The 12,123-nt window shown below is 42.7% G+C and overlaps 1 protein-coding gene across 1 annotated transcript in view; it reads right to left on the bottom strand.

Annotated features, from left to right (window-relative positions):
• LOC129867013 (FERM domain-containing protein 4A-like) overlaps nt 1-4,792 on the bottom strand; it is a 228,374-nt gene extending 223,582 nt beyond the window's left edge. Inside the window, exon 1 of the mRNA XM_055940110.1 lies at nt 3,905-4,792. Coding sequence (XP_055796085.1) covers nt 3,905-3,949 — 45 coding nt within the window. The 5' untranslated portion in view covers nt 3,950-4,792. The remainder of the gene's footprint in view (nt 1-3,904) is intronic.
• Between the last annotated feature and the right edge of the window lie 7,331 nt (nt 4,793-12,123).

The raw sequence follows: 12,123 nt of genomic DNA, 5'->3' as shown, positions 1-12,123 counted from the left end.
TCAGAGTGTATGCTCCCGAGTGGTGCAGCAGTCTAAGGCACTGCATTTCAGTGCTAGAGGCATCACTACAGACCCTGTTTCAATCCCTGGCTGTATCACAACCGGCCATGATGGCGAGTCCCATAGAGCGGCGCACAAAATGTCATCCTTCAGCACAACATGTCACCCTTTTTAAAGCACATGTTTATATCATATTCTGCATAGTGGGTTATGTCATATTTGACATTGGTGATTATGTCACACAGTTATGCCACATTTATGAACCCTTTATAAAGCATGACATACCGTTATAGATGCTTTGTATCACATTTATGTAGTGCTTATGAAGACTTTTTGGAGCCTTTATAAGCTAAACGTAATTTAAATAACAACATATTTGTTCTGGGTTTCAATCATATTTGCCGTCCCCTAGGCCTGCTCTCTATGACTCGCCTGAGACCACTCAGAGTTATAACTACTGTACTGTAACTCAGCTCCAATCACATTAGCTCTAGACAGATGAAGCCCAGAGGATAACTAAAACACAATTTACTGCATGTCTTTATTTCTATCAGCCACAACAAGACTCCTCAGCACAACTGCACAGCCATTTCCTGCTGCTTCTAATTGAATGAGGTCACTTCCTGTCCGCTAATGGAATGAGGCTGTTTGGTCCTTAGTTAGTGGTTGTGGAATGGGTTTGGGGTCTGTGCATGGGGTAGAGGGTTATACTGTGGCTAAGAACCTGTCTAAAGCGATAGATGTGTTCATCTCAGCTGAAGGTTGATAATAGTTCCATGTTCTCACAAGCTTCGTCCCGAGCCCCATCCATCATTTACATTTATAATCATGTTAACATGCTAAATAAAATAATGATTACATTTGGAACATCATTAAACCTTTCCAAGAGGAGACACCCCAGAAAGGAGACAGAGTATGAACGAGAACGAGAGAGAGAACGAGAGAGAGAGAGGAAGAGAGGGAGAAAGAGAGAGCCTTCTATTGCTCGTTGTGTAAGCAGCCTCTGTACCCACTAATGAGAAGGTTCCCTCAGTGAACTTGGCACAAACATAACAGCAGATGCCCTTCTTAACACACAGGGGGAGAGGGAGAGGAAAAGAAAGAAGGAGAGGGAAAGATACAGGGAGAGAGAAATGGATCGTGATGTAGAGGGGTAGAGTGATGTAGAGGGGTAGAGTGATGTAGAGGGGTAGAGTGATGGAGAGGGGTAGAGTGATGTAGAGGGGTAGAGTGATGGAGAGGGGTAGAGAGATGTAGAGGGGTAGAGTGATGTAGAGGGGTAGAGTAATGTAGAGGGGTAGAGTGATGTAGAGGGGTAGAGTGATGTTGAGGGGTAGAGAGATGTAGAGGGGTAGAGAGATGTAGAGGGGTAGAGTGATGTTGAGGGGTAGAGTGATGGAGAGGGGTAGAGTGATGTAGAGGGGTAGAGTGATGGAGAGGGGTAGAGTGATGGAGAGGGGTAGAGTGATGGAGAGGGGTAGAGTGATGTAGAGGGTTAGAGTGATGGAGAGGGGTAGAGAGATATAGAGGGGTAGAGTGATGTAGAGGGGTAGAGTGATGTAGAGGGGTAGAGTGATGTAGAGGGGTAGAGTGATGTTGAGGGGTAGAGTGATGGAGAGGGGTAGAGTGATGTAGAGGGGTAGAGTGATGTAGAGGGGTAGAGTGATGGAGAGGGGTAGAGTGATGTAGAGGGGTAGAGTGATGTAGAGGGGTAGAGTAATGTAGAGGGGTAGAGTGATGGAGAGGGGTAGAGTGATGTAGAGGGGTAGAGTGATGGAGAGGGTAGAGAGATGTAGAGGGGTAGAGTGATGGAGAGGGGTAGAGTGATGGAGAGGGGTAGAGTGATGGAGAGGGGTAGAGTGATGTAGAGGGTTAGAGTGATGGAGAGGGGTAGAGTAATGTAGAGGGGTAGAGTGATGGAGATAGAGATCTTTCTGCAGGTTGCACACACACACACACATATTAAAATCACTTCCTGTAATTACAGGAGATTATCACTGCTTCACCTGAAATATTAATACGTACAGCGGAAACTTTATTAATATTTCTACAGACACACACAGCCACACTCAAGCATACACACACACAAACATCTAAACTGCATAAATCTACATGAATATTTCAGATGTGATTGAGCACTGAACATGACAGCGTGAATACAAATGCATGGTTGGATTTAATGAACACGTATGACTGAGTTTGATCAGTTATCAGATAGCAATGCTGCTATATTTTGACTTATGCTCCAACTTTCCACCCTTTTTCATCTCCTCCCTCTCCCCCATCCCCCCTCCCTCTCTCCTCATCCTCCTGCCTCCGCCCTCCTGTCCAATCCCTGGGTGTGTAACATGACCTATTGCCATGACTACAGCCAGCCATGACAGGACGAGATAACAGGTAGTTCAGTGATGCGTGATACCCCTCTGGGATGGAGGAAACACATAGAATTACAAAGACTAGAACAGAATATTGTGCTTTGGCTCTATTGAAGTTACTTATATTGCTTGCCTGGAAGGCACTTTGAGATGTCACTGTATTCTAAAGTGTTAAAAATGGCCTTATTGAAAAGGCTAAACCAGCTAATTTCATAGTGCTGTCAGTTTCTCTGGATATCCAGCAGCTATTGGACAAAGATGTGGGTGTGTGTGTGTATGTTTTGAAATGAATTTTATAATATCTGTACATTATAGGAACTGCAATTACAAAAGTACAATGATTAATGTTTTGCTTTAGCTTGAGATTAAGAATTAGTGGTAGACACTTTGTAAGTGCATGAAGAGGTCAACTGTACAAAATTCAGATGTCTGTGTGTTGAAACTATACCTTCAGTTCCTGTTGATGCTATTTCCAGTCTATCTTCTGCTAGCATATGATAGCAAAAGGAGGAAGAAGGATTGGGAAACTTATATGGTATTAAAGTTAAGGGACATCACCCTGGGCGGGGTGAACCTCAGTAGGGGATAACAAGGGAAAACACCATCTTTTCAACTGAGTGTGTTACTTTCAAATGACTGTAAGTGTATACTCTGGCTTGCAATCCTTATTAAACAAACTAACCTCTGATCAAAGAAGTTTCCTGTGGTCTCTTGTATGAATTTAGGGCAGACATCCCTTACAGTTTCCTCTCTCACTAGAAAATGTGTATTTCATCTGAATCTAGAGAAGAGAATAGAATTGTCAAAATCAAGCTCTAGCCATTAATGAATGAGAAAAAGGACACTTCAAAATGTGTCCTCTCCTGGCTATTCTCTTCTTTCCTTTCCTCTCCCTTCCTAACTATGCCTCTTTTCTGTACTTCTCATCATAAAGATACATGCACACACGCACGGATGTAAACACACACACACACACACACACACACACACACACACACACACACACACACACACACACACACACACACACACACACACACACACACACACACACACACACACACACACACACACACACACACACACACACACACACACACACACACACACACACACACACACATCTCCCCTCTGGTAACAGTGGTTTCTAGTCTACTATGTCTCATAACCAGCCCACTGCAGAGAGATCCCTGTGAGCACGTGGAACATTTAGACAAAGCAAGGGACCATACTGTAGTACACATCACAGGCTGAAGCACGGACATTTTTCATGAAATGAAGCATTGTTTGATAATAATATTGTATTACATAACTACTGATTTCTATATGATAGAGATGGAAGATTTGTGGAAGGGTGTATAGTAGTGTGTAGTATCTCATGCAACACCACCCCTCATGGGGTGACAGCTTATCACATGCTTCAGTCGCTGTGTGTGTAAATGTGTGGTTGTGTCTGTGTATGTGTGTGAGTGTGTGTGTGTGTGTGCATGTGTGTGTATATATGAAGAACCAGGACCTATCCCACTCACCATAAGCAGACAGACGGCTGATTCGGGCATGAGTTGGACTGCCATGATGGGGTCCTGTAGACTGACTGAAGTAAACCAGGTAAAATGACCAAACTGCCTCAACTAGAGACCTCCTGTCCTCTTCTTCTTCCTCACAGACCAGTCTTCACCTGGTTAGCACACCCCCCCCATTCTCACCACGACCCCCTCGAGACCATCTCCAACTCGTCAGACTGAGCGAACACCGCTACCTCTCCTTCACACTTCACTCGTTTTATAACTCTCTTTTTGTCCTGCTTGTCTTTGATCTCAGTTAAAACCCTGTGTCCTTTTCAGTCTTGACCCTCTTCCTGTAGACCCCTCGCCCCCTTGCCAAAACCTCCTGGGATCCTTGTACCTCAGGAGTACGCCCTCTTCCCTCCTTTCCTCCCCTCTTATCTCCCTTCGTTTCTCACAACACAAAACATGAAAGGCAGAAATATGCTCTCTTCTTGATCTCTTCTTTTGTTCCTCTTCAGTCCACAGTTGTCTCTGTCTGTCTGTTCTGTCCTGGGACTGCTGTCTCTGCTCCAGAGGACCCCCTCTCTGGATGTGATATTCCCCCACCTAAAGTGCTCCTTGCAGGGGTAGTAGCAGGAGCTCACAGTCTCTCTGTCAAACAGAGACCCAGGATACTGCAGCAGAGACGGAGCTCACACACACTCAATGATCCCTGCCTCATATCACAAAGCATGACACGAGCAGAAAAAGACTGAGGGAATGCGAGGGAGAGAGATAGAGATACATATAGAGGGAGATGAATAGGGAAGCAGCGAGTCACCGGTTAGAGATTTCCTTGCTGAGCAGAAAGGGTGGGAGAGAAAGAGAGAGCGAGAAAACAGACATCGCCTATCAACAATGGCAGAGAGTAGATCAGACGGTGCAAAGGAGCATGGGAGTTGGGCAAACACACCTCAGCTTGCTTAATGAATGGGGTGTGTTCATGGTTGTATTAGTACATGGGTGCGAGTGTTTGTGTAACCCCCACTCTAGCCACAGAGTATCAACAAGCAACTGTCTTCCAGACAGCTTTTTAGAGATGACTGACAGCAGCATGGCAAATAAATAATTCAGATAAAATCACTGTCTAAGCATGGCTTTTGTTCTCTGTATGTGTGTGTTTGTGGAGGGGGTGAGAGTAGAGATAAATATATCCAAACATGTTCTCTCTCTCTCTCTCTCTCTCTCTCTCTCTCTCTCTCTCTCTCTCTCTCTCTCTCTCTCTCTCTCTCTCTCTCTCTCTCTCTCTCTCTCTCTCTCTCTCTCTCTCTCTCTCTCTCTCTCTCTCTCTCTCTCTCTCTCTCTCTCTCTCAACTAATTGGACCTCTAGAGGGCTTTTGAGAGACAAATCCTGATGACATCACTGCTACTGATGGATCACAACAGTAACCACACATGACACAACCATTGAATGAACCAGAGGACAAAAAGTATTATGTTTCCACCTCATTTTTTAATGTTGCTATAGGAAGAGCCAAACAATGGAAGTGATGGGTTCCACTTCTGCTTTACTTCCGTAATGCAGTAAACAAGTGTAAGTGTGTAAAGTGTAAATTTATATTTATTTCATTCAATTTTGCTGACGTTAGCTAGACCTACTAGTTGTTTGGTTGTGATTAGTTGTCACAACTGATTTTGTGTTGTTGCCTCTACTACAGACAGCTATGTCGGTCTGCTAACACAGGACTACTAAAGGCCCAGTGCACTACTTTTGTCTGTATGTGGAAGACACATTTCAGTTGAATGCATTCAGTTGTACAACTGACTAGGTATAATCTTTTCCCTTTCCCTTATTCATATTTTTTTTCTCCATAGTTTCAGGGGGTGCTGAAGCCCCCCATACTATATGCTCCAAAACATGGGGAAGTTAGATTATTTTTAAACTAATACAATTGCTCAGAGAAAAATACATATCTTTTACAAGTAGTACTTTAGATAGGTGTACAAGTTATTGGCACCCCTAAAGATTCTTACAAATAAAATCTAACAAAACAAGATCTTTCACGCCCTGACCTTAGTTCCTTTTTTATGCCTCTATTTTGGTTTGATCAGGGCGTGAGTTGGGGTGGGCATTCTTTCTGGTGTTCTATGTTGTCTATTTCTTTATGTTTGGCCGTGTGTGGTTCTCAATCAGAGGCAGCTGTCTATCGTTGTCTCTGATTGAGAACCATACTTAGGTAGCCTTTTCCCACCTGTGTTTGTGGGTAGTTGTTTTCTGTTTTGTGTATTGCACCATATAGAACTGTTCGTTTGTCGTTTTGTTGTTTTTTTGTTCAAGTATTCATATTTATTAAAAGTATTATGAATACTTACCACGCTGCACCTTGGTCTTCTCCTTCTCCCGACAACAGCCGATACAGAACTACCCACCACCAACGGACCAAGCAGCATGGAAAAAAGGAGGAATGGACATGGGAGGACATTCTGGATGGGAAGGGATCCTACACATGGGAGGAGATCCTAGCTGGAAGGGATCGCCTCCCATGGGAACAGGTGGAGGCAGCCAGGAGAAGGGAACCAGCGGTACGAGGGAACACGGCTTGCAAGGAAGCCAGAGAGGCAGACGGGGAGATTGGCGGAGTCAGGTAGGAGACCTGAGCCAACTCCCCGTGCTTACCGGGTGGAGCGTCGTACTGGTCAGGCACTGTGCTATGCGGTGGAGCTGTGTTATACGGTGTCTCCAGTACATGTTCATAAGCCAGTGCGCTACATCGCAGCTCCTCGCATCGGCCGGGCTAGAGTGGGCATCGAACCAGGAGAGATTGTGCCAGCCCTGCTATCCAGACCTCCAGTACATCTCTACGGTCCAGGATATCCTGCGCTGGCTCTGCACACTGTGTCTCCAGTGCGTCTGCACAGCCCGGTGCGTCCTGTGCCTGCGCCCCGCACGTGCAGGGCCAAAGTCACCATCCTGCCAGGACGGGTTGTGCAGGCGCTTTGCTCGAGACCTCCAGTGCGCCCCCACGGCCCAGTGCATCCGGTGCCTCGGCCAAGGACTCCTGCATGTCTCCCCAGCCTGGTGAGTCCTGTGCCTGTGCTAAGCCCTAACCCTTCTGCATGTCTCCCCAGCCTGATGAGTCCTGTGCCTTCTCCCAGAGCCAGGCCTCCTGTGTGTCTATCCACTCCAGTGATGATCCACGGCACGAAGCCTCCATTGATGATCCATGGCACGAAGCCTCCAGCGATGATCCATGGCCTCCCGGTCTTTCGTGCCAGCTGTGACCCTGTGTAATCCTAGGCCCTTTTACTCGCTGCCTCCGTCTTCCTCGCTGCTTCCACCTGCTCCCACGGCAGGCGATCCTTTCCCTCCAGGATCTCCTCCCACGTCCAGGATCCTTTCCCATTCAGGATGTCCTCCCATGTCCAGTCCTCCTTACCACGCTGCTTGATCCGTTTGTGGTGGGTAGTTCTGTCACGAACGTCGTCAGGGAAATGACCGGACCAAGGTGCAGTGTGGTCAGCGTGCATTTCACTTTATTTTAAATGTCGCCAACAAAAACAAGAAACAACAAAAACGAATGTGAAGCTGACTAGGGCTATACAGGCCACTAACAAAGTCAACTACCCACAACTAAGGTGGAAAAATAGGCTGCCTAAGTATGATTCCCAATCAGAGACAATAATAGACAGCTGTCCCTGATTGAGAACCATACCCGGCCAAAACATAGAAACAGAAAACGTAGAAATCAAGAAACTAGAATGCCCACCCTAGTCACACCCTGGCCTATCCAAAATAGATAATTAAAGCCTCTCTATGGCCAGGGCATCACACATTTGTTACATCAAAAACTGGAGAGCAAATTTTGCAGGTAAGAAAGTGATATGACCTGTAGCATGGTCAAGCAAGTTAAAGTTTTGACAGTTTACTAGAAAACTACTGATTTAGAACCACAGAGTTACCGCAAGTCAGAACAAAGACAACATTAGCACGGCCTCCGCTATTCCAGCACCATTTAACCTGTTTGGGCTGCAGGGGCAGTATTGAGTAGCCGGATAAAAGGTGCCCATTTAAAACGGCCTCGTACTCAATTCTTGCTCGTACAATATGCATATTATTATTACTATTGGATAGAAAACACTCTCTAGTTTCTAAAACCGTTTTAAAATTATATCTGTGAGTAAAACAGAACTAATTTTGCAGCAAATTTCCTGACAGGAAGTGGAAAATCTGAAATCGATGCTTTGTTCTAGGGTCTGCCTATAAATGTGCTTGATATTTATTAGTATACATGCACTTCATACGCCTTCCACTAGATGTCGACAGGCAGTGAGAGAAGAAATGGAGTGAATAACTTGATCTGGGGTCGAACAAAAGCTCTTGGTATGACGTGTCACCAGTTTCCTGTTTTCTGGAGAGCGTGTGAAGGGACCTGGTTTTGCCTTCTGTACAGCTGTCGTTATAGACGACTAATATCTCCGGCTTTGATTTTATTTGATACATGTGACAATATCATCGTAAAGTATGTTCTCAATATAGTTTTATTAGAATATTGAAATTTTTTCGGGACGTTAGGCGTGTTGCGTTGTGTGCCTCTGTTCAGGAAGGAGAGCTTCGCGCCACTTTGCTAGCTTTCCGTGCTAATTGACTGGAGAAGAGGACATTCTAAATCCAAACAACGATTGTTCCCGACAAAGGACCCCTTGTACAACATTCTGATGAAAGATCGTCAAAAGTAGGACCCATTTTATGATGCTATTTCATATATCTGTCGAACATGTGAAATAGTCGTTTGCGCCCAGATTTTGGGTACTCTCTCGCTATACCTAAGCTGGATGTCGTAATGAAGTTATTTTTAGAATTCTAACACACCGATTGCATTAAGAACTAGTGTATCTATCATTTCCTATACAACATATATTTTTTAGTAACGTTTATGTATAGTTATTTGGTCAGAATAGTTGAGTGCCATAAAAATATCCGCACATTCTGGGAATAAGATGCTACGTTAGCACAATGTATAACCACTGATTTCAGCTCTAAATATGCACATTTTCGAACAAAACATAAGTGTATGTATAACCTGATGTTATAGGACTGTCATCTGATGAAGCTTATCAACTTCTTGTCAATAGGGGGAGCTGTTAGCACTTTGTAATTATGACGTTCCCAAATTAAACTGCCTCGTACTCAATTCTTACTCGTACAATATGCATATTATTATTACTTTTGGATAGAAAACACTCTCTAGTTTCTAAAACCGTTTGAATTATATCTGTGAGTGAAACAGAACTGGACTTAGAGCAATTTTCCTATGTGGATGTGAGAATGCCAAATTTTCCAACCTGCTCTGAGACCTGTGTATAACTCTGCCTGTCTTCTATTGGTTGAGATGCACTGCATACGCCTTCCCCTGGTTGTTAGCGAATAGGGAGACTTGACATGGAGTCTCTACGTAGATCCCAAAGGTTATAAATGACTTGGCAAAGGCGTGTATCGTTCTTTTCCCCTTCGTTCTGACGCACTGAGGACCTTGGCACATTGTACTAGAAGCATTGGTTATAGATCTTAGACATTTCCGGCTGTGTTTTTATTCGATATAGGCTTTAAAGACATCATAATCTTGTTATTTTGAACCGAATTATATCAGTTTATGTCAGTATATTGCGATTTTCGGGTATTTATTTTCGTGGCGTTGTAGGAAGTTGGGTATCTCTGGCCCACATGGCTAATGTTTACTGCTAATTGCAACGTTGAAGAGGACGTTCTCCAACCTAGCAACGATTATTTTGGACAAAGGACACCTTTCCCAAGATTCTGATGAGTGTTCATCAAAAAGTAAGAACTATTTATGCTGATAATTCGTTGTTCTGTTGAAAAAAGTCAAATGCATGAGCCGCCATTACTTGCAGTGCAGCCTTGCTTTATCGCACGCTGTATTTTGAAGTAACGTTAATTTTAAAAATGTAACCCAGCGATTGCATTAAGAACTAATTTGTCTTTCAATTGCTGTCCAACCTGTAATTTTTTTGTCAAGTTTATGAATAGTTTTCGATTAGAATAGGTGCCTCTCCAAGATGGCGGCGGACAGATTGCTTGAGGTTTTGGACACTAATCACATTGTATAAGCACGATTTGTGCCGCTAAATATGCACATTTTCGAACAAACTCTATATGCATTGTGTAATATGATGTTATAGGACTGTCATCTGAAGAATTCTGAGAAGGTTAGTGAAAAAATTAATATATTTTGGTGGTTTATACGTTATCGCTATTTTTGCCTTGAATCAATGCTGTTGTGATGTTTGCTATTGTGGTAAGCTAATATAACGCTATACTGTGTTTTCGCTGTAAAACACTTAGAAAATCTGAAATATTGGCTAGATTCACAAGATCTGTGTCTTTCATCTGCTGTACGCTGCGTATTTTTAAGAAATGTTTTATGATGAGTAATTAGCTAATACACGATGGTCTCTGTAGTTATTCTAGTCGCTTTGGTGAGAGTTGTGATGGTGGCTGCAATGGTAAACTCTGATTTATACCTGAAATATGCACATTTGTCTAACAAAACATATGCTATACAATAAATATGTTATCAGACTGTCATCTGATGAAGTTGTTTCTTGGTTAGTGGCTATTTATATCTTTATTTGGTCGAATTTGTGATAGCTACTGATGGAGTAAAAAATGGTGGAGTAAAGAAGTGGTGTCTTTTGCTAACGTGGTTAGCTAATAGATTTACATATTGTGTCTTCCCTGTAAAACATTTTAAAAATCAGAAATGATGGCTTGATTCACAAGATGTGTATCTATCATTTGGTGTCTTGGACTTGTGATTTCAATGAACATTTTATTATATGATATCCCTGTGGCTTTAGGCTAGGCTATGCTAGTCAGCTTTTTTGATGGGGGTGCTCCCGGATCCGGGTTTGTGAGGCGTTAGAGGTTATCAAGGTTAGTCAAAAATTATATATCTTTTGCTGGTTTATTTGCTATCGCTAACGTGCCTATTGCTATCGCTAACGTGCCTTGATGAATGAATGCGGTAGTGTGGTAGCCTATTGTAGTAAGCTAATATAATGCTATATTGTGTTTTCGCTGTAAAACACTTTAAAAAATCGGAAATATTGGCTGGATTCACAAGATGTTTGTCTTTAATTTGCTATACACCACCGATTTTTCAGAAATGTTTTATGATGAGTATTTAGGTATTTGACGTTGGTGTCTGTAATTACTCTGGCTGCTTCGGTCCTATTTGTGACGGTAGCTGTGATGGTAGCTGCAATGTAAAGCTGATTTATACCTCAAATATGCATATTTTTCGAACAAAACATAGATTTATTGTATAACATGTTATAAGACTGTCATCTGATTAAGTTGTTTCTTGGTTAGTTTGATTGGTTCTTGGTTAGTTAGGTTGGCTTTGTGCATGCTACATGTGCTGTGAAAAATGTCTGTCCTTTTTTGTATTTGGTGGTGAGCTAACATAAATATATGTGGTGTTTTCGCTGTAAAACATTTTAAAAATCGGACATGTTGGCTGGATTCACAAGATGTTTATCTTTCATATGCTGTATTGGACTTGTTAATGTGTGAAAGTTAAATATTTCAAAAAAATATTTTTTGAATTTCGCGCCCTGCACTTGAAGTGGCTGTTGTCATGTTGTGCCCGGCTTCGGGCTTGCAGCCCAAAGAAGTTAAACTTTTAAACATAATCAAATCAACAAGACATTATGCTTAGTTTAATACACTGAAAACAAACTTGAAGATACCAAAAAAAAGTCCAATCAATGTTTCTAAATACAGTATCATATGTCTGTCCATGGTACTGATTTCTGTGTGTTTGTGTGTGTGCGTGTGCATGCTGGCTCACCATAAAACTTGACTCATCCTACTTGTAGAGTAGTTGAACACCAATACCATCCTCCTCTCCTTCATGTTAGCAAAATGGTATATATCTCTGTCATACAGTACGCTTTTAGTTTTTGTTTTCATAGGCTACCTAGCTAAAATGCTTGCTAGCCTAACTTCCTTGCATTTGCAAAAATGTACCAGCTAAGTTAACTAGCTTGGTAACGTGAGAGTACTAGGCTACATCTAGGCTACATATTGATCTTCAATAGTCTCAGGCTAGTGGCACAACACATTAATTTATGGTTGAATCAGAATTGCCATCATAATCATTGGCCTGTACAGATAATTAAGTAAAAACCACAAGTCCAAATCCACATCTCCCTCCATGGGTTATGAAAGGGCCAATTTA

Source organism: Salvelinus fontinalis, chromosome 12 (genome assembly GCF_029448725.1).
Source record: "Salvelinus fontinalis isolate EN_2023a chromosome 12, ASM2944872v1, whole genome shotgun sequence".
In the NCBI taxonomy this organism is placed as follows: Eukaryota; Metazoa; Chordata; class Actinopteri; order Salmoniformes; family Salmonidae; genus Salvelinus; species Salvelinus fontinalis.
This window is presented reverse-complemented; position numbering and strand designations above follow the sequence as displayed.